Source organism: Peromyscus californicus, unplaced genomic scaffold (assembly GCF_007827085.1).
Source record: "Peromyscus californicus insignis strain IS unplaced genomic scaffold, ASM782708v3 Scaffold_4__1_contigs__length_199733344, whole genome shotgun sequence".
NCBI lineage: Eukaryota > Metazoa > Chordata > Mammalia > Rodentia > Cricetidae > Peromyscus > Peromyscus californicus.
The window spans coordinates 76,458,261-76,481,674 of record NW_026294562.1 but is presented as its reverse complement, the minus strand read 5'-3'; the positions used below and the strand labels follow the sequence as shown (position 1 = coordinate 76,481,674).

At 48.1% G+C, this 23,414-nt stretch overlaps 2 protein-coding genes across 3 annotated transcripts; one reads left to right on the top strand and one right to left on the bottom strand.

The window, feature by feature from the left end:
- The first annotated feature begins 3,454 nt into the window (after window positions 1-3,454).
- Window positions 3,455-19,886, top strand: Kctd13 (potassium channel tetramerization domain containing 13). Of its 2 annotated transcripts, XM_052714158.1 has the most exons (6): window positions 3,475-3,864; window positions 5,263-5,432; window positions 16,379-16,468; window positions 16,564-16,616; window positions 17,243-17,438; window positions 19,148-19,886. In XM_052714158.1, the coding sequence occupies exons 1-6, from the start codon at window positions 3,621-3,623 to the stop codon at window positions 19,382-19,384; spliced, it is 990 nt and encodes a 329-aa protein (XP_052570118.1). In that variant the 5' UTR covers window positions 3,475-3,620; the 3' UTR covers window positions 19,385-19,886. The 2 variants fall into 2 exon arrangements, with proteins under 2 accessions (XP_052570119.1, XP_052570118.1); XM_052714159.1 differs by lacking the exons at window positions 16,379-16,468; window positions 16,564-16,616; window positions 17,243-17,438; window positions 19,148-19,886 and adding an exon at window positions 12,184-15,476 and having other exon boundaries at window positions 3,455-3,864.
- A 133-nt stretch (window positions 19,887-20,019) lies between these two features.
- Asphd1 (aspartate beta-hydroxylase domain containing 1) lies at window positions 20,020-23,285 on the bottom strand. The gene is made up of 3 exons (XM_052714157.1): window positions 22,274-23,285; window positions 20,786-20,899; window positions 20,020-20,263 (listed from the first exon to the last, which is right to left on the bottom strand). The coding sequence occupies exons 1-3, from the start codon at window positions 23,127-23,129 to the stop codon at window positions 20,154-20,156; spliced, it is 1,080 nt and encodes a 359-aa protein (XP_052570117.1). The 5' UTR covers window positions 23,130-23,285; the 3' UTR covers window positions 20,020-20,153.
- Window positions 23,286-23,414: the final 129 nt, after the last annotated feature.

Below are 23,414 nucleotides of genomic sequence, written 5' to 3'. Positions count from 1 at the left end.
ATGGGCTTTTGAGGTGTCTCTCTCTGCCTGCTGCCAGCGAATCAGAATGTAGAACTCTCAGCTACCTCTCCAGCACCATCCTGCTCGTGTGCCTGCTACCTGGTCCCCACCATGATGATAATGGACAAAACCTCTGAAACTGTAAGCACGTCCCCAATTAAATGCTTTCTTCTGTAAGCTTGCTGCCTTGGTCATAGTCTCTTCATAGCAATAGAACATTAGGCGCTCCCAGTCCCACCCCACCCCCCACCCCCCCCCCACCCCCGCCTCGAGGTGTGTGTTTTTCTGAGATATTACCTAGTTGTCTGTTCCTACCCAGGCAGTGTGCCCAACGGTTTGGAGTACTAGGGATTGAATTTAAGGCCTTGAATATTCTAAACAAGTGTTGTTACACTGAGAGACACCTGCATTCTTAATTTCGTTTTTATTTTTGAGACAAACTTGACCAGGTTGGCCTTGAGTTCATTATGTATAGCCCAGGCAGGCCTTGAATTTAAGACCCCCCCACCCCCCGTTGTGGAAGAAAATACTTGTTTAACTATGTAAAGTGTGTTGCATTTGTTTGTGTTGCAGAATAATTGTTTAACTATGTAAAGATGTGTTACTTTTGTTTATGCTATATTTGTTTAACTATGTAAAGATAGGTTGCTGTTTCACCTTTCCTGCCTAAGGTACCTGATTGGTCTAATAAAAAGCTGAATGGCCAATAACTAGGCAGAGGAGGGATAGGAGGGACTGGCAGGCAGAGAGAAAGGGGTGGTCAGCCCGCCGGGGCCAGACAGACAGATACAGATGGAAGAAGCAGAAAAGCAGGATGGACAGTATGTAGATGAGGTAAATGAGCCTGGAGGCAGCACATAGATGAATAGAAATGGATTATTTTCAGTTAAAAAAAAAAGCTAGCTGGAAACAAGCCTAAGCTAAGGTCAAGCATTCATAATTAATAATAAGTCCAAGAAAGCCCAGCTACACCCCCCTGTCTCAGTCTCCCAAGTACCTGGGATTGCAGACATGCACCGCCATGTCTGAACAGCCTTCAGTTTCTTGGAGGGACAAGTGGAGTTCAGTCACCAGAGATAAAGCACTTAGGATCCTTTTAGGCACACCTTGGATGCCTTACACGTGAACAGCAAGAAGACAGCCATTAGGAACCGGCATAGAAGCCCAGAAGATAGTCTCACCAAGGAAAGAGCAAAGTCTGATAAAAACCAAAAGGCTCAGGGAGACCTTATTCCAAGAGACAAAAGCAAAAATAAAATATACATTTTGTTCATGGATCCTGACAAAATGTCAAAATCCAATTCAGCAAGAACTTACCTCCTAATCGTGAGAAGAATGGTACCCCCAAAGAGAAACACAAAAGGTTTCAGCACTGTCCACTATGACTAAAACTGAGGGTCCCCATCCCGGGTAGTGAGGGCTTCCGGTGAACATCTGTGGACCTCTGTTTCTGGCAATGCTCTGTAAACAAAGGCCATTAAGATCGAACCACAGTGTTTAGGAATAAGTAGCAAGAGGTTTCAAAACAAAAAAGAAAATAAAGAGAGCACCATGGGGACTCCTATCTTGGCCAATCACATGTTCAGGAGAACTTCTTACAGGATTTGGGGCTTGTTATTTGACCTCATAGTAGGTTTCAAGAAAGGAAAGCCTTATGATAGATTGCATACTGGCGGGAAGTGGGGTTTTTTGTTTTGTTTTGTGAAGCAGGGTTTCTCTGTGTAGCCCTGGCTGTCCTGGAACTCACTCTGTACACCAGGCTGGCCTCGAACTCATAGAGCTGTGCCTGGCTCTGCCTCAAGTGCTGGGATCAAAGGTGTGTGCACCACCGCTGCCCAGCAAGGGAATACTTTTTTAATTAATTAATTTTTGTATGTATGGGGGTTTTGCCTCCATAAATGTCTGTGTACCACAGTGGGCAGCAGAAGAGTGTGATGGATCCCCTGGAACTGGAGTTACAAACATAAAATTAAATAGTTACTACTTCATAACTGTAATTTTGCTGTCATGAATCATAATGTAAATATCTATGTTTTCTAATGGCCTTAGGTGACCCCTGTGAAAGGGTCATTTAACCCCAAAGGGGTCAAGACCCACAGGTTGAGAACTCCTGCCCTAATGCTTCTCTGTGAGAACAAAGACCCCAGTAGTCAGCAGAAACATTGTAGGAGATGGTTGTGTTTGGTCACTTATGTGTTTTGTGTTCAGACGTGATTATGGAAAAGTCTTTTTATCCACCAGAGTGTGACTTTGTCTGAAATTGGTGTTTTGTGAAATTGTGCTGAACCGGACAAGACCACAGGCTCCCTCTTGGTGCCAGGCTGGTTCCCGGCAACACCAAGGCTTCAGGAAGGAGAGTGCAAGCCAGCTGCCGGCTGTCAGGAACTGCTTTTTCTTTTTCACTGCCACACTTGAGGGGGAAAACAGAACTGGCAACCCCCTTTTGTCAGGACACGAAGCCCCTTCGTTACCCTTCTCTCTAATACCTTCTAACAGGTCCGCTCTGCTTCCCACACTTCTCCCTGTCCGTGGTAAACACTTAAGTTTGCACCCACGGTAAGCAGTAAAAGAGCCAACTAGACCAGAGAGAGGAGCTTTGCCCAGGTCTTCCAGTTAGTGACAGGGTGGAAACTAGAAGGTTGATTTTGGTTTTCCATCCAGCAAAACCCGCTTCCAGACATTAGGGCAGGCTGTTAAACCGCTCAGCTTAAACAAAAAACCTTCTCTTGTCCACAGTGCGCTCTACTTTCTTCTCTTTTTGGCATTCAACGGTAGGTCTCATGACAGCTAGGATTCTAAGATCTTCACTAGCCTGTCCAGCCATATGTTTCCAATCTCCATGTTCCTGCCTAATGGTTCTCCTTTTGTTTTGAGGCAGGTATGACTAGACTATGTAGCCCAAGCTGGCCTGGAACTCACCATCTTCCTGCCTCAGCCTCCAGGTCTGAAATGACAGTTACATGTGGCTCAGGTTTCTATCTACCCTTCTCCCTGCCTGCAACTGTCTTCATTAGACACTTCACCATCACCTCCTCCGTTAGGCCTTCCAACCTGGGCGTCCTAGTTCCACTTCCCCTGGGAGCCTTATGGGCCTCCTTGGAGAACTTTCTCTGGTTTCTGTGGACGGTTCTTCATTCAAGTGCACTGCGCTGGGGTAGGGAAAACCATGCCCAACGCCCAGTCCTCTGAGCCTGTTTCCTTCCACGCGAATGAAGCGCTCCGCGAGCTGAGACCGTCACGGGCTGCGGCCTTCTCTGCCCACACGCACAAGGAGCAAAGCGACCGGGTGCTTTGCCAGCTAGGCTCCCGAGTCCCCTGGAACCACTGTCCCCACGCCCGCACACCAGACCGCCACGGCACCCGCAGACTGCGCTTGCTCCAGCCCTTGGCCCCGCCCCCCGGGGCCCGGCCCCCGGCCTGGCCGCGCCTGCGCAGCTGCCCGCGCCGGCTTCCGGGTGGAGAGAGCGCGATGGGGCGGAGGGTGGACGTCGAGGAGTAGCGGCGGCGAGTGGGCGTGTGCTCCGAGCCGTCCGGCGCCGGCGCTGGAGTCGCGGGGTCTCTGAGAGCCGCTCCGGGACGCGGAGAGAGCCTGCGACTGCCGCCTGCGTCCGCTCCCTGGCATGTCGGCCGAGGCCTCTGGCCCGGCGCCGGCTGCGGCCGGCTGCCTGGAGTCCCCTAAGCCCTCGGGTGTGGAGCCTGGCTCCCCCTCGTACAGTCTGAAGCCCCTGACCCCGAACAGCAAGTATGTGAAGCTGAACGTGGGCGGCTCGCTGCACTACACCACGCTGCGCACCCTCACTGGGCAGGACACCATGCTCAAGGCCATGTTCAGCGGCCGCGTGGAGGTGCTCACAGACGCCGGAGGTATGCGTGTCGCTGGTACACGTGCTGCCCTCCAGCCCCCGGTTCGTTCCCGGCTCCCCATGTCCCATCTTATCTTTTCCTTATTCAAAGTCTCCCTCCTTCCCCAGTCCTTTACTTCCAGCAGTAATCTCTGCCAAACACTCCATTGCGAGTCTCTTCTCCCCTTAGTTGAGAAAGCCTAGGAAGCAGCCCTGCTGCAAGCAGCACCCCCAGACAACCTTTACCACCCCTTCCTACTGCCCAGCCTTTTGTTTGCCTCTCTGCGGTAGAACCGCCAACAGGCAGCCTGGAGAACTGAAAGATCTTGTGTGTCAGTCTCTAACACAAGTCCCTGCACTCTCTAGGAATCATCTATAAATGCAGATTGTAGAAGGAGAAGGCTGCTTTGGGTTTACCAGGGTCCTGAGTGAAGGGTGCAGATTTCCTTGGCAGGTGAACCTTAACCTTCTCGGAGTGTTGCCTTTAAATTTGGGACCCACATGCTATATAGTATAACCTTAAAGAGAAGGGGTTAACAAAGATTATGAAGGCAAATGCTTAGGAGGTGAAGTTCAGCTTTCAAATACTGAAGATGAAGAAATCAGTTATTTGATAAGTTTTGTGAAGCGCCAATTAGTGCTAGAGAAGGTTTGGTAAAGGGATCTGATGAGCCTTATGGAGTTAACCGCTCCCGCCGCCCCCCCCAGTGAGGGACGATCCGGTAGGGCATTGAGTGGGAATGACCAGTAATCAAGAAAATCACATGTAATCACAGAGTAAGTTCTTTGAATAATGTTGTCATTATTTTATTATTGTGGTGAACTGGACGGTTGAGGTGGACATTTTCATTTAAATGAATTGGTTAAAATTAATAGAAGGGGTTAAATTTATTGGTATAGTAATTCGGTGAGAATTTTCCCACGGTAAGCCGGGCTTGGTGGCACGTGCCTATAATGCTTGCACGCAGTCTGGGCTGCATAGTGAGGTCCTGCCTTAAATACAACTTTCTCAACGGGCACTGGTCTGTGGTGGCGCAAGCCTTTAATCCCAGCACTGGAGACACAGAGGCAGGTGGATCTCTGTGAGTTTGAGAACAGCCTGATCTACAGAGTGAGTCCAGGACAGCCAAGACTTCACAGAGAAACCCTGTCTCAAAAAACAAAAAACAAAACAACAACAAAAGATTTGCCCATGGTGAGAGCCTTCTGTCTGTCCAGCAGACTTGGGAGGGAGTTATTCTGTGGCAGGTGTGTGTATGACTCACTTGGAGATGTTTGAAAGAGTTCTTGGATGTGGCAGAGGTTTGAAACAGATAAGTATTTAGGTTTTCTTTTGGCTTTGGAATTCGTTTTCTAAAAACGTGTTAACATCAGTCTCCCACCAAACTATCCTTCCTTTTGCCTTTTCCCACCCCACCAGGTTGGGTGCTGATTGACCGGAGTGGCCGCCACTTTGGTACAATCCTCAACTACCTACGAGATGGGTCGGTCCCACTGCCTGAGAGTACCAGAGAACTCGGGGAGCTGCTGGGTGAAGCCCGGTACTACCTGGTCCAGGGCCTGATTGAAGACTGTCAGCTGGCACTACAGGTGAGAGTCCCTCCCCAACGCATTCTTGAGAGAGCTCTCCAGTAGTTAGCTGTTACAACAGAAGAAAGAGAGAGATGGCTGCAGAGCCTGCCTCAGACTGGTCATAACCCCAGGCTCTTAGGATTTGGGGGTGCAGTCCTCCGAAGCCTCCCTGCCGCTTGAGTCAGGGCTGCAGTTCACCTGGTGTCAGGACTGTCATCGTTAGAAATACCTGCTCTGTGCCTGCAGCTGTCCCTAGTGTACCCTACCACCCGAGTGACGCCATTAAACGCAACCCCAGCTCAGCCTCTCCTTTGCTCTGAGGTCTTAAGTAGCTTTCTAGGCTAGTGGGGGAGGGGGATATCAATGTATATAATTTAAAAATTTGATTTCTGTGTGTGTGTTTGCGCGCTCGTGCCACAGTTGGAGTGCGTGTGGAGGTCAGTCACAGGACAGCTCTCTGCCAGTTTTCTCCTTTTTTACCATGTGCGTTCTGGGGATGGAGCACTGGTCATCAGGTTTGGCCACCGAACCATTTCACCAGCCCGCTCCCACCACATCCCAGTTTAAGATGGAATGTAATAACCTCCGTGATCTGGTCCTACCCTAGGAGGCAGCACATCCCCCTACCCCACCCTGTGCCTTCCAACCCTTCAGGGCTTTTTTATTTTTAATTTTTTTCAATGCTGAAATTCTTTCCTCAAATGCAGTGTCATAGAAGTGGAGCCACACTCCATAAACAGGGCTGGGGATTCCAGGCCCTCCCTACCTGCTCTATTTCTAGTGTCCCCTCAGGATCCAGGCCAACTCTGCCATGCCTGGTAACCTTGAGCCTGTCAGTTCCTGCCTCTAGCATTCTGTTCTCACGTTCCAAAAGATAAGTAAGAAAAATAAATACAATGTATTAAGTTTCAACCAACCTTTTGTATTGCTCAGGGTTTTTGTAATAATACAGTAGTAGATTGTAAGTTGTGTGTCTTGAATGCCTGTTGTAAATTAAAAAGTGGAGACTGAACTACTTTTCTTTCAGGAATGCTTATTGCTTTTAACTTTTTATTTATTTATTGTGGGTGTGGTTACACCATAGCATGTATGTGAAGGTCAGAGGACTTCTCCCTTCTTCCTCCTTTACCTCCAGCAATAACCAATCAACGATATATGCCAGATGCTTTCTTCCTGCCATATCGGTCCCGGGGATTGAATTCAGGCCTTCAGGCTGGGTGGCAAGCTGCTTTGCCCACCGAGCCACCTCACTGGCCTGTTTATTGATTCTTGAAATCCGAAAGTACAGAATTCTTTTGGACAGTATACATATTTTTCCAACTTTTTATCTGTAGCCCATAGGGGAAAAAATTGATTTTGTGCTTGTATATTTGAAAGCATTTTGTGAAGGGGTGCTGTTAATAAAATGTCCCTTAATATATCGCTTCCTTCACTTACCCCCTTCCCTGTTTCTCTAATGTTTGAGACCTGTTATACTTATTTTATGACCCATTAAAGAGTTACCATGTAGCAGTTTGAAAAATACTGAGTTAGATCTTTTTAAAAATATATTCTTTGGGGAGTTGCATGTGCCGCATCTAATGTGTGGAGACCAGAGGCAGCTTTGGAGAACGAATTCTCTTCTACCTTGTGGGACCGGGGGAGGGGGAGAGCAAATTCAGGTTGTCAGGTTCTGCCTCCTTTCCCCTCTGAGCCACCTGGCTGGCCCTGACCTAGATCTTGGAAGTACAGTCCTGCTCAACTACTTTATCTTACCTTTTTGTCCTGCTCAGTTACTTTATCTTACTTTTTAAAAAAAATTGACTTATTTTTATTTTATGTGCATTGGTGTTCTGCCTGTATGCATGTCTGTGTGAGGATGTCAGATCTTGTAGTTACAGACAGTTGCTAGCTGCCGTGTGGGTGGGTGCTGGGAACTGAACTCATGACCTCTGGAAGGGCAGTCAGTGCTCTTAACCCCTGAGCCATCTCTCTAGTCCCTTATCTTACATTCTTAAGACAGGGTCTAGCTGTGTGGCCCAGGTTGGCCTTGATCTCAGGATCCTCCTGCTTTGGCCTCTTGAGTGCTGGGATCACAGGTGTGTGTGCCTAGCTCTGCTCTGTAACTGAAATTGAGCTAATGTCATCGCACACCCACTGTGTCAGGAGGGATTTTGCTGTCTGCCTGTTGGTACATCTTGTACCCTTGGTTAACCTACATGGATACAAAGAAACATTAGGGATGCATTCAAAGCCAGTGTGTTCAGTTGAATGTGGCACTTCCTTTCCATGCTCCAGCAGCTTCTTCCCACCCATCCCCCAGCTCCATGTGGTCCTCAGGGCATGCCAGAGCAACACTGGTCTAGGCAAATCTTTGCTCTTTCATTCCCAATCCCTTGTCCATTTTCCCTCACTCCTATCCCTGTCCGATCCTAATGTATTCATACATATGCTTGGATTATATATCTTCCCTCGAAAAACTAAAGCGTTTCTGTGTACATGCTTTTGGTGTATGTATGTTTACATAAATGTCACTTAGCTGTGGATCTTGCCATTTTTCACTCACCACTTCTTGCAGGATCTAGCCACACTGTATGGACTGCTGCGCAGGAATCCATGCTGTTGGCTCACCAAATTCATACATTCTCGAGTTTGGTGCTTGCTTTTTCCTTCCTGCCTCCACAAACAGTGCCACCTTGGGCATCCTGAATGTGTCCCCTCTGGTCCTGTTCAAATTCTATAGCTAGAGAATTACTAGGCCATTGGACACATGCAAGCCAGATTTCATTTTCTCAGATGCTTACATTGCTTTATTCTCCTGATAGGCAGTGTATAAGAAACCTCGCCTTTAATCCCAGCACTCGGGAGGCAGAGCCAGGCGGATCTCTGTGAGTTCGAGGCCAGCCTGGTCTCCAAAGCGAGTTCCAGGAAAGGCGCAAAGCTACACAGAGAAACCCTGTCTCGAAAAAAAACCAAAAAAAAAAAAAAGAAACCTCATTCCAGTAATTCTCAGTAATCCTCACCATCCTCCATCTTTCTAATTTTACCATGCTGATAAGTGTGGAGTGATCTCATTGAACTCCGAAAGTTTCTCATTACTAATGAGGTTGAGTATCTTTCTCATACTCACTCGCCTTTTTAGAGTCTCCTTCTGCGATTGCTTTACATATTTACCCAATTTTCTCCCCAGTTTCTGTCTTCTTGTTCCTTAATGGGAGATCCTTGACTATTTTAGTTTAGTTCCTAGGAGAATTAAGTCATATTACATAAGAGCATTATTACATATCCTCTAAAGCATGTATTAATATGAAAAAATTGGCTTTTCTCTTAAGCATCAATGATGCTGTATACCTACCATGCTTGGGACCATGGTGGCACATGCCTGTAATCCCAGTAGTCAGGAGGAAAAGGCAGTAGGATTGTAAACTCAAGGCCCATAACAGTTACATAGGAGTTGGGCATAGTGGATCTCTGAATTTCAGGATAGGATAGCCAGAGCTACGCAAAGAAACACTTTGTCTTTTTTTTTTTTTTAAAGAGTTACATAGGGAAGCTGGGCGGTGGTAGTGCGTACCTTTAATCCTAGCACTTAGGAGGCAGAGACAGGAGGATCTCTGTGAGTTAGAGGCCAGCCTGGTCTACAGAGTGAGTTTCAGGACAGCCAGGACTACACAAAGAAACAAAGAAAGAAACAAACAAAAACCTTCAAATTTTTTCTGGCTTTCAAGGGTCAGGTTTAAATATTGCCAGTATTTTCTCTTAGAATGTCACTTGCCTGTGGAATAGAGGTGTGTGTGTGTGTGTGTGTGTGTGTTTTATTAAATTGTATTCAGTCTTGTATGTGGGTATGTGTGTGCCACACTGCATGTAGGATTCGGTTCTCTCCGGTCAACACGTGTGCCCTCAGGACCAGACTCAGGTTGTCAGGCTTGATGGCATCCGTCTTTATGTGCTGAGCCATTTTGCTGGCCCGAGATCCTTAAATTTTTAAGTTACAAATAGCCATCTATTTATGTATGTAAATGTGTTATGTGTGTATGGGGGTGTGCGAGTCTGTGTGGATATGTACACATGTGCATAAGTGTGGTGGCCAGAGCTTAGCGTCAGTGCCCTCCTCGGTCACTTTCCACATTATTTCTTGTTTTTATATTTTTTTTTATTTGAGACAGGGTCTTACTTTGTTGCTCTGCTTGGCCTGGCCTTGCTGTGTAGGCCAGACTGGCCTCATACCCACAGAGACCTGCTTCCGGCTTCCTCTTTGAGACAGGGACCCCCTGAAACTGGAGCTAACTGACTTGGCTGGGCTTTCCGGCCAGTGAGCTCCAGGGACTTGCCTGTCCCCACTTCCTCAGCTGTGGAGTCAGATGTCTGTCCTGGGATTTTTAGGTGGGTGCTAGGACTCTAAACTCGGTACTCATGGTTGTATGACAAGTAATTTATTGACTGAACCATCTCTCCAGCCCCAACACCTGTTATTTTTAATGCAGTATTATCAACTATAGAAGTTTAGGAAATGGATCACCAAAAAGATGAAGCTCCAAATTTTTTCTACTTTTTTTGGTGTGTGTGCATGTGTATATGTCTGTTCACTAAAATATGGCCATGTTGTATGTACTGTTTTGTATACTGCTTTTATTTTTTGACATTGTTAATAATTGATAACTTTCTATATCAATAAAGTTAATCTAACATCCAGGGCAAATGCTCCAATTTCTCCAGTTCTGCCTGAAATGTGTTAAGCAGTTCATTTAAACCAAGAACTATAGTCAAGAGCGTCACATTGTGTCTGTCGATGTTCTGTAAGTCTCTTCCAATCTGGAACAGATTGTTCGGTTGTTTTTTTCTTGTTTTCCTTATAAAGCTGAGTTGTTAAAGATACTGCCTATACAGTGGTCTGCTCACCAGATTTGCCTGATTGTTCAGTCCTGGTGTCATTTGGTACAAACCCTGATATATCCTGAATTTCCTATAAATTAGACATAAATGTAAAGGTTTGATGTTAAGCATTTTGGTTAGAGTACATTCTAGGAGGTATAGGTTTTCATACTGTATTACATCAAGATACCCATGATGTGGCTGATATGACTAATATGCTCAGAACTGGTCCCTAAATTCAGATGATAAGTTGAGTCCTCCACTGCAGTTATATTTCCTTGTTGCCAACTATAAATTCATCTGTGTGGTATTAATCTGGGCATTGTGCAAGTGGCAGTTGCCTGTAAACAACACACCAATTGATATTCCTTGCCTAAGTCATTAATTTCATTAGGGTTATGGGATAATTATAGGTTTAGCATTTCTTTAGTGTTGTTCCATGGGGTCACTTATAAAGTTGTGCTTTGTACTATCAACTGAGCAATTTTGACATTAATATAGTCAAAATAGCATTTTCCCTAGTGGTATTTGTATGTATCCCTTGGTGGGGGAGAAGGGTTACTTAGGTTTTTTCCTATTCTACTTTTTTAATTAGCTTTATAATTTTATATACAGATCTTATTATATAAGGACTTTAAAAAGGATTTTGTGTGTGTGTGTGTGTGTGTGTGTGTGTGTGTGTATTTTGCCTGTTGTGTGTATGTAGACCACATGCATGCCTTGTGTATTGGATCCCCTGGAACTGGAGTTAAGGATGGTTGTGAGCCACCATGTGGGTACTGGAAACTGAACCTGGGTCCTCTGCAAGAACAGAAAGTGCTTTTAACCCCTGAGCTATCTCTCCGGCCCCTCATGTATGGACATTTTAATCTCAGTGACACTCACTTTTGTAAATGTAAATTATGAAGGGACTTTGTGTGTGTGTGTGTGTGTGTGTGTGTGTGTGTGTGTGTGTGTGGTTTTTCAAGACAAGGTTTCTCTGTAGCCCTGGCTGTCCTGGAACTCACTTTGTAGACCAGGCTGGCCTCGAACTCACTGATACCCGTCTGCCTCTGCCTCCCTGGTGCTTGGATTAAAGGAGGGCACCAAGCCTTTAATCCCAGCACTTGAGAGGTAGAGGCAAGTGGATCTTTGTGAGTTCAAGGACAGCCAGGACTGTTACAGAGAAACCTTGTCTTGAAAAAGCATAAGTTCATGAATAAATAATGAATAAAGATGTGTGCCACCACTGCCCTGCTTTTTAACTTTTTTTTTCCTTCTACAGAGTAAGTTGGTTTTCCAGGTACCATCTATTAAACAGGTTTTGATAGCTAGTATCCAAAATGGCCACAAGTGATTTTTGCCTCCCTGGGATTCAGGGTCTTATGTAGTCCTCTCCCACACTGAATAGGACTAACATGCAACTCTAATGTGTGACTTTTGAAGCCAGGTCAGAAAAGGCATAGCTTCTGCCTCTTGGACAGTTCACTCTGGTAAGCAAGTCATTATATGTGAACCCAAACAGCCCTTGGGAAGTCTCTCGGGTGAGAAACTAGAACCTGCTGTCAGCAGACTCCAACTATGTGGGTCAACTTTATCGGAAGTACATCTTCTAAGTCTTATCCAGTATTGAGATGATGCAATCTTGGTCACCATCTTGTTTTGTATTGTTTTTAGTTTTGAGACAAGGTCCCCTTATTATCCCAGGCTAGCCTTGAACTCAAAATGTACCTCTTCCCACCTCTCAAAGATTGGAACTACAGCATGTGTTACTATGGCCAGCTGTGGCCATCATCTAGTTCATGAGGGACCATGGGCCAGTCTGAAGTTCCGACCCTCAGAAATGAAAGGAGGCAATGCTAAATAATTGGTGTGTGGGCTGTTGTGTTTGTAGTCATTGTTATCAAGAGGTAACAGATGGTGGGGTTACTTCCAGACGCGGCAAGATTGGCACATAGGAACTCAGAGACCATGGCAAGAAGTACAGGTCCAAACCAGACAACATCCGGGCACTGAGAAGGGGAATGGACACAAAAACCCACCCCAACCAGGAATCGGTTTGCAATGGATACCTTCTGGGAAAGGGAAAATCCGTGGTCTCCAGTGGCGCGTCACTGGGTATATATATCAACCACACTCGGCGGCAGTGTCCAGCAGTACATGGCCAACAAAACAGACTCCATGTGTTTTGTTTTGTTTTCTGCCTTACTGGTTTCCTTTTTCTTTTCTTTTTTTTTTTTTTTTTGAGAGAAAACATGATGTTGGGTGGGTGGGGAAGGGAGGTGGAGAGAATCTGAGAGGAGTTAGGAGAAAGAATATAACCAAAAAAATTTAATAAATTGGAAAAAAAGTGACAAATTGTGCATTCTAGTGTGTGGGGTGTTCTATGCAAAACCATCAAATGGCATGCCTTTAATCCCAGAACTCAGGAGGTAGAAGCATATGGACTTCTTTCTGAGCTCCAGGCTAGCCTGGTCTGTAGAGGGAGTTCCAGGACAGCCTGAGCTACAGTTTCTTATTGCTGATACCTGCAGAGGGGAGGATAAGCTAAAGAAGCAAACAGTGGCACAGGAACTGTTGTCTGCACATCCCCCAGCTTTCCAGATAACACACACAGTTAACAATGGCTTCCAGGCAAAGATGAAATGCAGGCCATTCCCAGGAAAATGTAACCTAAAGATAAATTCAAGGATGTGATTGTGAAGAAGTCCCCAAAGAGACGCCCAGAGACTCATTCAGTCACATTACTAGCACTTTGTTTTTTAGGCAGGACCTTCCTTTGTTTTGTTTGTTTGTTGTTTTGTTGGTTTTCAAGACAGGCTTTCTCTGTGTAACACTCCTGACTGTCCTGGAGCTTGATTTGTAGACCAGGCTGGCCTTAAACTCACAGAGATCCACCTGCCTCTGCCTTCTGAGTGCTGGGATTAATGGCATGCGCCACCACTGCCTAGCCAGGATCTTTCTTTGTAGCACAAGCTGATTTCATGATCCTCCTGCCTCAGCCTTCTAAGAACTTCATTGCAGGAATGTGCTACCACATTCACCCAAATGACAGCTCTTCTAAGGATCTTAAGATTTTGATGTCCTGATGGGCACACCTTTAATCCCAGCACTCAGAGGCAGGGGCCTTACAATGAGATGAGTCTAAGAAAAAGTAAAAGTATTAAAAAGGCAGCTTAAGATGTGGTGCCTCTCGGCAGCTGGTTTACAAGCCCAAAGTAGTCAAAAGCTCTTTTGTAGAGGTTATAGGTGTGGTTTTTCTCTTACGACATGAGGCCCAAGACTTAGAAGACAATAAATATTTAAGACATTGGCAGGGACATCACCCGGACTTGAAAGGGCAGGCACAGCCGAAGTGAAAGAGGGGTTTCGACAGTGAAACTTAGCATTTGAGAAGCAGGCTGAGGAAACCGGGCCTATGAACATCTCTTGGGAAAAGAATGATACCTCTGGGCATCGGAACCATGTGAATCATAACTGGTCAGGTGTGGGCATCAAAGGGTTCCCAATGTTTGTCCCAGTGACTAGCAAACTCCAGGACCAGTGACTTCTGTGTGCCTCCTGTTGTCTTGTCCTGTTGTCTTGAACAAGGACATTCCTAGTGGGCCACTGGAGGAGACGACATGCCTATAGTTCACAGCTCTTCAAGTAGAAAGAAATGCGCTTCATAAGCTGAAATTGGTGAACTGTACCCAGATGGCCCCATCCCAACCTGAACCTGGTGTAGATTTTCTGTGCTTTGAGCTGTCAATGTAACGGGTGAGACTTGGAGACTCCTTGGAATGTGTTTGGTTTTTGTTTTGTTTGCGTGTGAATCCATGCAGGTGACAATGGAGCCAGCCTTGAGTCAGCCCCAGTGACGTAAGGCAGGTGAAGCTAGTCATAAAGACAACGGGGCCTTCATCTTCTTTTGCATTGTTTTCTCTGGAGAAACCAACTGTTGTAAAGATACTCAAGCAGACCTAGGGAGGTCTGAGTGCAAAGGTTAGATCCTTGGTGCTGTGCACCCCTTCCTGGGAGAACCTGTGCCAGAGGGCCTAAGCCGCTCCCGAATGAATTCCTGACCCACAGGAAAAGAAAATCATATTCCTTTTGTTAACTTAAGCTATGATGTTTGGGGCTATTTGTTACACAGTGGCAGACAGCCCACATGTGCCCTGCTCCCTGCACTTACCCCGCCTCAGTTCTCAGATGTGCACACTCATCTCTTCCCAGGTTCTGTGTGCCTTGGTGTGAGTTTTGTCTCTGCACTAAACTGGTTCCGTTATTTTGTCTTCATAGTGTGTATTTATGTCTTATAGGGTTGGTGCTTCAAAACTGACTTAGTAATGGTAGACTTTTATGCTTCTGTGGTTTGTTTTTATGTTTTGAGATAGTCTTATGAAGGAGGCCAAGCTGCTTTCCAGCTTGATAACCATTTGCCTCTGCCCCCAGTGCTTTGATCACAGCTGTACACACTCCTGGCTTGTCATTGTTTTTTGTTTTGAAACAATATTGATGCAAAGTCCTAGAGAGCCTCAAACTCTGTGTAGACCAAGCTAGCCTGCATTTGTGGCTATGCTCAACATTTGCCTCCTGGGATTACGGGTGTACTGTTTTTCCATTTGTGATTTATTTGAGAGTGAGGTCTACTATGTTGTCTAGGCTGCTCCCACATTCCCAAGTTTAAGCAGCCCTCCCACCTCAGCCTCTTTCTAGCTGGGCCTTAAGGCACCTGCTGCCTGCCATGCCTGTCTTTCCATGTTAATTTTACACACACACACACACACACACACACACACACACACACACACATACACACACACACACACACACCCCAAGCAAACAAAGTAACTAACAAAAAAAACCCTCTTAGCTGGGCATGGCGGCACACACCTTTAGTCCCAGCACTCAGGAGGCAGAGGTAGGTGGATCTCTAAGTTTGAGGCCAGCCTGGTCTACATAGTGAATTTGAGGCCATGCCAGAACTATAGAGAAACCCTGTCTCAAAACAAACAAACGAGCAAACAGAACTCTTAAGGTGATGGCATATTCCTTTAATCCCAGCACTCTGGAGGCAGAGGCAGGCGGATCTTTGAGTTCAAGGCCAGCTGGGTCTACATGGTGAGTTCCAGGACAGCAAGGCTACATGGAGAAACCCTGTCTCAAAAAAACTTAAAAAAAAAAAAAACAAAAACCCAAGACTCTCAAAAAATAATTTCTGTAATTTGTCTCAGAATTGTACCTTTAGAGACAGACATGATCTGGCATATTCCAACATTTGGGAAGCTGAGGCAGGATTGTTTAGGTTTTTTTGTTTTTGTTTTTGTTTTTGTTTTTGTTTTTGGGACAGGCTGTTACTATATAGATTAGGCTGGTCTTATTCTCAGAGATCCGCCTGCATCTGCCTCCCAAGTGCTGGGATTGAAGGTGTGCTCCACTATTGGCTAAGACAAGAGATTGTAAATTCAAGGTCAGCCTGAGTAATTTAGCAATGCTGTCTCAATATTTTAAAAATTAAATCTCAATTTTTAAAAAGGGTGAAGGGTATAGGTCAGTGAGTGTAGAATACTTGCTTGGTATTCCCTCATGGTCCTGTGTTCAATACCCAGCCCTGCAGAAATAAACAGCCCCCTTGTACTCAGCCAGGCTTCTTCACTCAGCAGATGTGTACTGATCATCACCTGTACAGTCCTCAGGAAGACCATAAATATAAAAACAGATGCGGACCTAAGTGCTGTGAAGAAAAGGAACCAATAATCTGAGCCCGAGGAAGCTATGGTAGCGAGGCCCTGGAGCGGGGCTGGCGCTGTGGGGGCCAGCATGCTGAGTGGAGATCTGAAGAGTCAGCTTTGCACACAGCTCAGTGAAGCACACCCCAGGCAGGCTGACCAGTGCAGAGTCCAGGAGGGCACAGCTGGGTGTCTAAGGAACAGCAGGTTGGCAGGATAAGGGTAGAGCTGCAGGGAGGGCACCAAAGCCCAGCCAGTGCGGGGATTTCCAAAGCTAAATCTGGAGTGGTCACATCGCTGTGATCCTTAGAGACTCTCCAGAGTGTTTTCAACCCCCACGCAGCTTCAGAAGGCCTTTATTTAAGTGGTGAGTGAGTGAACACTGGTTGTACTGCTAATCACCTTCCACTTCCTCCGCAGCAAAAAAGGGAGAACCTGTCCCCGCTGTGCCTCATCCCCACAGTGACATCACCCCGGGAAGAACAGCAGCTCCTGGCCAGCACCTCCAAGGTGAGGCCCTGGGGCCCTGTGGGTTGGAGGGTAGTTGAAGGCTGCTGTCCTTTCCCGGTCTCCTGACTCCGTTCTCCATGGGCTTTCCCCTGCAGCCTGTGGTGAAACTTCTGCACAACCGCAGTAACAACAAGTACTCCTATACCAGGTGAGCACGGGGCATGGGTGTGTCTACGGGTGTTCACGTACTGGGATCTACTGGGGGCGTGGGCGTCTGGTGTGCTCATGCACTGGGCACAGTCCTAGGGTTGAGCAGGGCTCTGCTCCTGTCCCTCAGAGGATTATGGTTACATAAAGAGACTCCAGAATGCCTGCCTTTTGAATGCCCCATTCCAACTGTGCCACCTGCCATCAGTAAAGGAGGTTTAGGCCAAGACTATGATAATGGTTGGCATAGGCTAGCTCCTTATTTCCTATACGATTGGTCTCAGTGTGTCTGTTGACTTATCCACTCTCCCAACGGTCTGAGGAAGTGTTGATCTCCATCTAGAGATGATATTGTGGCACCAAGGGATAAAATAACCTGCCTAATGTTGCTCAGTTAAAATGTAGTGAAGCTGGAGTGCCTGGTGATGGCCTGGCTGAAAGCCTGCACCAGGAACCTCTGTGCCATGCGGTCAGTGATTTGCTCAGCAAATGCTTCCCTTCTGAGAGGCCTACACAGTTGGAAGTCCCCTGCTGGGCAGGACTGGAGTGCTGGGAATCTGGGCCCCTCTGGGGGGAGCTGAGGGAGAGAAGACAGTCACCTAAGGCCTGCTGGACCCTGGTCCTCAGCACTTCAGATGACAACTTACTGAAGAACATCGAGCTGTTTGACAAACTAGCGCTACGCTTCCATGGGCGGCTGCTCTTCCTCAAGGATGTCCTGGGGGACGAGATTTGCTGCTGGTCTTTCTACGGGCAGGGCCGAAAAATCGCCGAAGTGTGCTGCACCTCCATAGTCTATGCTACAGAGAAGAAGCAGACCAAGGTCAGAGGGGATCAAGGAGGGATGGGAGGTAGGACTGGGACCCTGGACAGAGGCAAATCAGGAGTCAGGCAAGGGCAAGATCTTTGGGCATCAAGGGCCAGAGTTCTAAGGCTGTGGTTGAATAGCTTGGGTAGGTCTCACTTCAGTGATCTCTGTTTCTCTACCTTTGAAATGAGGCTGTAAGATTAGAGCCAGGTTCTGTTTTCTTTGGTTTTGATTTGGTGCTGGGGATTGAGCCCCAGGCCTTGCTGTTTAGAACATGGTTGGTTTTTGTTGTTGTTGATTTTGTTGGTTTGTTTTTGTTTTGTTTTTTTGAGACAGGGTTTCTCTGTGTAACCCTGGCTGTCCTGAAACTCACTTTGTAGACCAGGCTGGCCTGGAACTCTCACAGATCCTCCTGCCCCTGCCTCCCGAGTGCTGGGATTAAAGTCATGTGCCACCACTGACCAGTCAGTACCCAATCTGTGTTAGGCACTGCCCCAGACTTTAAACCACAGGCACAACATGTTGAGCAGAGTACAAGTCCCTCCTCTGTGGTGTGTGTTGAGGAATCTTTCCCTTTTCCTTGTCTGCCAATGAACTTATGCTTTCAGACCCAAGCCAAGCATCATTTCTCTTTGGACACCTTTGCTCATGAGATTTCAATACTATTGCCCCAGACAAAGTTGGTCAAACTCCCTTTTTAGCTGGACAAAGCGCTGTAGTATAGGGTAGACCAGTGCCCGCAGAGCAGTGCTGTGCCTTTTCCTGGCCGATGTCCCCTAGCTAGTATTAGCCTGGTACTTGTCACTTAGTGGGAGTACTGAGAAACATTGATCAAAGGCATGGAATAGATACCTCAGCTTCCAGAAGGTTTTTCTGCAATTAGGAAGCTAGGAAGATACAAACTGTTAGGATGTAGCTTAAGGGGAAGGTGTGGGGGTGTACACCTCTAAGTCCACCTGACTGAGAGGCAGTCTCACCCAGTTGTACTGGCTGGCCATGTGCAAGAGGACTGCAAGTTCAAGGCCATCTTGGGCAACCTAGTCAGACTCTGTCTTCAAATAATTAATTCAGTAGTAAACAAATAAGGGTATGGGTACATCTCAGCAGTAGAACTGGTCTAGCATGCCTGAGACTCTGAGTTTAATCCTCAGTATTGTAAAGAAGGAAAGGCAAGCTATGTTCATTATACTCTTCCAAGGCTGCCCAGCACAATGCCGCTTTTCCTACTTCAGTTCCGTTTCCCTCCATCACTCTGTCTTGTCATCTGAGACAAAGTCCTGATCAAGCCTTTATACTCCTTGCTGCTGCTCCTCGTGGGTTTTCTTTATCTGCCTCCCTCTCTCGAGTTCCCAGCAAGGCCTTGCCTGAACTCCCTCTTGAAGGATGAAACACTCCCAGGAAAGGCCATTTTCACCCATTTCCTTCCAGCTCTCCCATAAACTGTCATCATCTGACTTGGTGTGTGGTTTAGGAAGTGTGCTCTCCCCCAGACTTCCAGCATGCTGAGGGCAAGCATTTGTTGTCACTGCTGTGTTCCTGATGCGTAGAACAACCCTGGATAGTGACATACTGGGGATTTGTTAGCTGATGAGCACTCCAAGAGACTAGTCAGTGAAGGATAACTGCCTGTCTTCAGGGCCTGGAGGAGCCCACAGAAGACCCACTGGGGAAGGACTGGGGCTGGGCCGGAGGGTCGGAGCTACAGATTGCTGGTGTTGTTGCAGGTGGAATTCCCGGAGGCTCGGATCTTCGAGGAGACACTGAACATCTTGATTTATGAGACTCCCCGTGGCCCAGATCTAGCTCTCCTGGAGGCCACAGGGGGTGCATCTGGAGGTGGTGGGGCAGGCCGAGGGGATGATGAAGAGAACCGAGAGCATCGTGTCCGGAGGATTCATGTCCGTCGACATATCACCCACGATGAGCGTCCTCACGGTCAACAGATTGTCTTCAAGGACTGACCTTTGATCTTTCCCCTGCCTTCCTCTTGCTTCTGGGACCCTCTCTCTGCCCCGGCTCTGCTGGCCAAGTCGTGGGTCTTCCCTCTGTCCCTTCATTGCATGCTATGTTCAGTGGGGCCCTTTCCAGTCATTACCACTCACTGCTAACAACACGGTACATTCCAGCATTCCCCTAGGCGGGGCTCTTCAGAAAGCCAGCATCCACCCCTCTTGCACATCCTTGTTCTGCTGTCTGTCTCTTGCCATCTAGTCTAGAGTGACGCAGACTTCCCTTCTCTTCTGTTAACATTGAAAACGTGTGGAGACCTTAGTATCATCAACCACATTCCAAGCTGCTCTCCACCATTGCACAGAGCAGTCCGCTCCCTCCTGCCTCACTGTCCTCCCTACTTCCTTAACTTTATACTAGGCTGGCCTGGACCTGTACCAGCTCGGCTATCTTGATCTGGTTCATATTATTTATTATTTTAATTTTCTATTAAATTATTGGAATAAAGTTGAACTAAGAGTCTGCTGTTGCCTCTTGGGTGAGGGATGAGAAGATGCCTCGCTGTTAGCATGGTAGAAACATGAGCTTTTGCCCTAAGCCCTAACCTGGAACTGGTAACTGGGAAGGAAGGAGTCAGGAGTTAGGAGAGGATTCAGAATTTGTATTTCAGTGCTGGCTGAGTAAGTCACACCCTGCTACCCCCTCAGGAAAGGAGGTCCTGACCACCACTCCCGGGAGCAGCATCACCCCAGCTCAGGTGCCAGAAGGGAACAGCTTCTTTCAAGGGTCTGGTGCGAAGACAAAATCAAGAGCTTGGCGTTCAGCCCCAGCCACGTTGGGGTGCCAGAGGTCCACAATGAAGACCACTCGAGGCCCGTCTTCGGGGGATCCTAGGCACATAGGGATGGAGACAGATATCAAGTTCTTCTCTGCCAAGGTGTTCCTATCGGGCACTGAGGACAGCAGTCAGTGCCAGGCCTGAGCCAGTGTTTCTGCTGTTGAGTTAAGGCCAGTCTCATCATGTAGCCCAGCCCTTGAACTCACCATTCTCCAACACCAGCCTCCTGAGTGCAGGTGCTGAGTTCATAGGTGAGCATCACCATGCCCAGTGTTGTCCTAACCCTTTATATTGATAACTCTGTGTGCCTGAAGTGGGCACAGTTTATACCAACTAACTGAGACATAAGGTTAAGTAAATGCCTGAGGTCCCATAGCAAGAGTTGGACAGGAGCACAGACAGTCACCATATGCAATCACCTGGTAAGGAAGGCAGATGCCCCATAGGTGATTGGAGACACTGATTTGCCCAAGGCTGTGCAGCACCAAAATGGTGCCACTGAGATAAGGTTGGCCAGAGCTCCTCAGTTCCTTGGTCCCTCAACCCCAACCCAGCAAAATGTGAGTCCTGTTACCATTATGAGCCACTGTGTGCAGGAAGGAGTCGTCCACCAGGAGGCAATGCCCTTCAGCCCAGCACTGAGGCTCACCACCAACAACCAGCTCGCAGCCAGGGGGGATCTTCAGGCCTGTGAGGAGAGAATGGGCATCTACCACTCCTGCCTGTGTTCAAGGGGCCTACCCACTCGGCCTTACAGGTCAAGTTCTGTGGTCCTCTCAAAGGTGACCGGGAGGAGTACATTCACAACACCGCCTGTCTGAAGGATGCTAAGACTGTAGTGCTGCTGTGAGAACCATCTCTGTCATTTGGAGAAAAGCTCCCCGGAGCAGTCTCCTGGACTGTCAGTCCAGCTCCAGAACCTACTATGAGCTGGGCATTTCTCCCATGAGGTATAACTACTAATTCCAGCCTGACCCCAGGATCTCAGTCAAGTGTGCTGAGAGAACCGAGCCAACTCTGATGGCAAACGACATTCCAGAAGGTGGCATTTGGAGAAGTCCTTAAGATGGAGTAGTTTTCTTAACATTACTAAGGTTGAAAGTCTAACATGTGCATGGTATCTGCAGGGAGCAGCCAGCAAGCCGCCTTCTTTTCTGGTTTTCTTTGAATCTTTAGAACGTTAGAAAGAAAACCTACCTAACATCCCACTAACATTGTTACTTATCAATGAAAAAGCCTAAGTAAAGCAGGCCAAATGTGATGGCGTACACCTCCAATCCCAGCACTCAGGAGGTAGATGGAGGAAGATCTCTTTGAGTTTGGGGCCAGCTGGTCTAAATTTAGAGTTCCAGGCCATCCAGGACTACATAGTAAGACACCCTGTCTCAAGAAACAAATTGGGGCCGGGCGGTGGTGGCGCACGCCTTTAATCCCAGCACTCGGGAGGCAGAGGCAGGCGGATCTCTGTGAGTTCGAGGCCAGCCTGGTCTCTAAAGTGAGTTCCAGGAAAGGCGCAAAACTACACAGAGAAACCCTGTCTCGAAAAACCAAAAGAAAAAGAAAGAAAGAAAAGAAAAAGAAACAACTTGAGAGTAGGGAAGGGATTCGAGTTTCTCACTATACTCCCTAAAACTAAATAAGGTCAAAACCCAGGCTCGCCTCAAACTTGGGATCCTCTTGCCTCGGTCTCCCAAGGTGCTGATATTACAGGCATGCACCACCGCGCCTTCCTCAAGGCTTTCTCTTTTTACAGTTTAAATTTGGTTTTCTGAGTATTTTCTCTTCAGGACAAGTAACAGTAACCACTTACAGTGAGGATTTCTTTTCAATTAAAAGAAAAGGGGTGTGGGGGAAGAGTGAGAGTCAATGTGGAACACACAGCAAGTCGCCACCGACTGGATAGCTTGTCTGGAAATGGAACTCAGGAGATCCAGGTTGGGGAAGATTCTGAGAAGAAAGGCATGATGGGAAGGAACCATAGTGCAGAGAGAGCCAATGACAGAGAAAAGGGCAGGGAAGGAGGAAATGCGGAGGCAAGGGTTTGTGGACAGGATAGACTCACCCAGATGGCATCTAACCCGGGCATTGGTGGGTCCACAGCGGCCCTCGAGCCGGGCCCCGGGCAGGAGAACGGAAAAGCCAGCATTGCCGAAGGTGTTGGCACTCATGAAGCTCCGCAGCCCCCTCAGTGCGCGATAGGCTCCCGGGCACCGGCGGCAGTTGCTGGGTTGGCACCGGCCTGCTTGGTACAGCAGGAGCTGGTAGCACCCAGGGGCCAGGGGTGGGGACCAGCCCCGAGGCGGAGGGGTAGTCCCTGAGAAGTCCCAGCTCACAGCCCCAAAGTCCCGCAAAATGGCAGGGAAGCTGCTCTGCAGGAGCTCCACGTCATGCCTCTGGGCATCGCGTGGCACAAAGGGGGACGAAGGCAGGTCTGGTAGGAAAAGTAGGCCTGGGCGCTGAATGCCCAGGAGCCCCGACCCTCCTGTGAGGCCAGGGCCTCCATGAGCCGCCCGCCTCACCCTGCCCATCCCAGCCCAGGAGTAGCGCCTGGCATAGGCCCGAAGCCTCCTGCTGACTAGACCTTCTGCCCTGGGTCCTTCCCCAGGATCCCCAGAGCCCCTTGGGCCAGCCTGAGAGCAAACATCAGGCCCACCACTAACACCTCCAGCTCGGCTCCCGGCCCCCAGGGCCTGCATGTCTTCGGAGCCCAGGCGGTAGCAGTACCAAAGGAACAGAGAAGTGAGTGCTCCGAGGAGCACGGTGAGAGCCGAGGAGCCTAAGGGCAGTGGCCATGGAAACATGGGCAAAGAGGCCCGGGCCAGGAGGCCTGCTGCCCCTTCCAGACCCCAGCTCCCGGGTCCCCCCAGTTCTCCAGCTGTCCCCTCGATGACTGCCTCCTGGTTCCTGCCCTTCCACATCCCGACCCCTGGCCCTCTCTCCTGCAGGCCACACGCTTCCCTCTAGCTCTCTCCTCTTCCTTTTCTCTCTCTATTTGACTGTCTCTACTCTGAGATCGCTCTGATCCCTCTCTCTTCTATGAGCCCGCTCTTCTTTCCCCTTCCCGCAGTCTCCTCTCCCCTCTCTCCCCACCCTCAGTCTCCCACTCGCCGCTCTGTTTCTCCGCCCTCCGCTGCACTCCAGCCCCCCTGTCCCTAGACGACCCCTTCTTTTTCTCCTAGCTCCCCGGGGCAACAGCAGTCCCT

What these genes read in the sequence shown, in the direction of transcription:
- Kctd13 (XM_052714158.1), top strand. Translation starts at nt 3,621, where the DNA reads ATGTCGGCCGAGGCCTCTGGCCCGGCGCCGGCTGCGGCCGGCTGCCTG. An exon ending in TCCTGGCCAGCACCTCCAAG is followed by an intron (nt 16,469 to 16,563) that starts GTGAGGCCCTGG and finishes TTTCCCCTGCAG; the next exon opens with CCTGTGGTGAAACTTCTGCA. An exon ending in CAGAGAAGAAGCAGACCAAG is followed by an intron (nt 17,439 to 19,147) that starts GTCAGAGGGGAT and finishes GTGTTGTTGCAG; the next exon opens with GTGGAATTCCCGGAGGCTCG.
- Asphd1 (XM_052714157.1), bottom strand. Translation starts at nt 23,129, where the DNA reads ATGTGGAAGGGCAGGAACCAGGAGGCAGTCATCGAGGGGACAGCTGGA. An exon ending in CCGGGTTAGATGCCATCTGG is followed by an intron (nt 20,900 to 22,273) that starts GTGAGTCTATCC and finishes CTCTCCTCACAG; the next exon opens with GCCTGAAGATCCCCCCTGGC. An exon ending in GCACACAGTGGCTCATAATG is followed by an intron (nt 20,264 to 20,785) that starts GTAACAGGACTC and finishes CTATGTGCCTAG; the next exon opens with GATCCCCCGAAGACGGGCCT.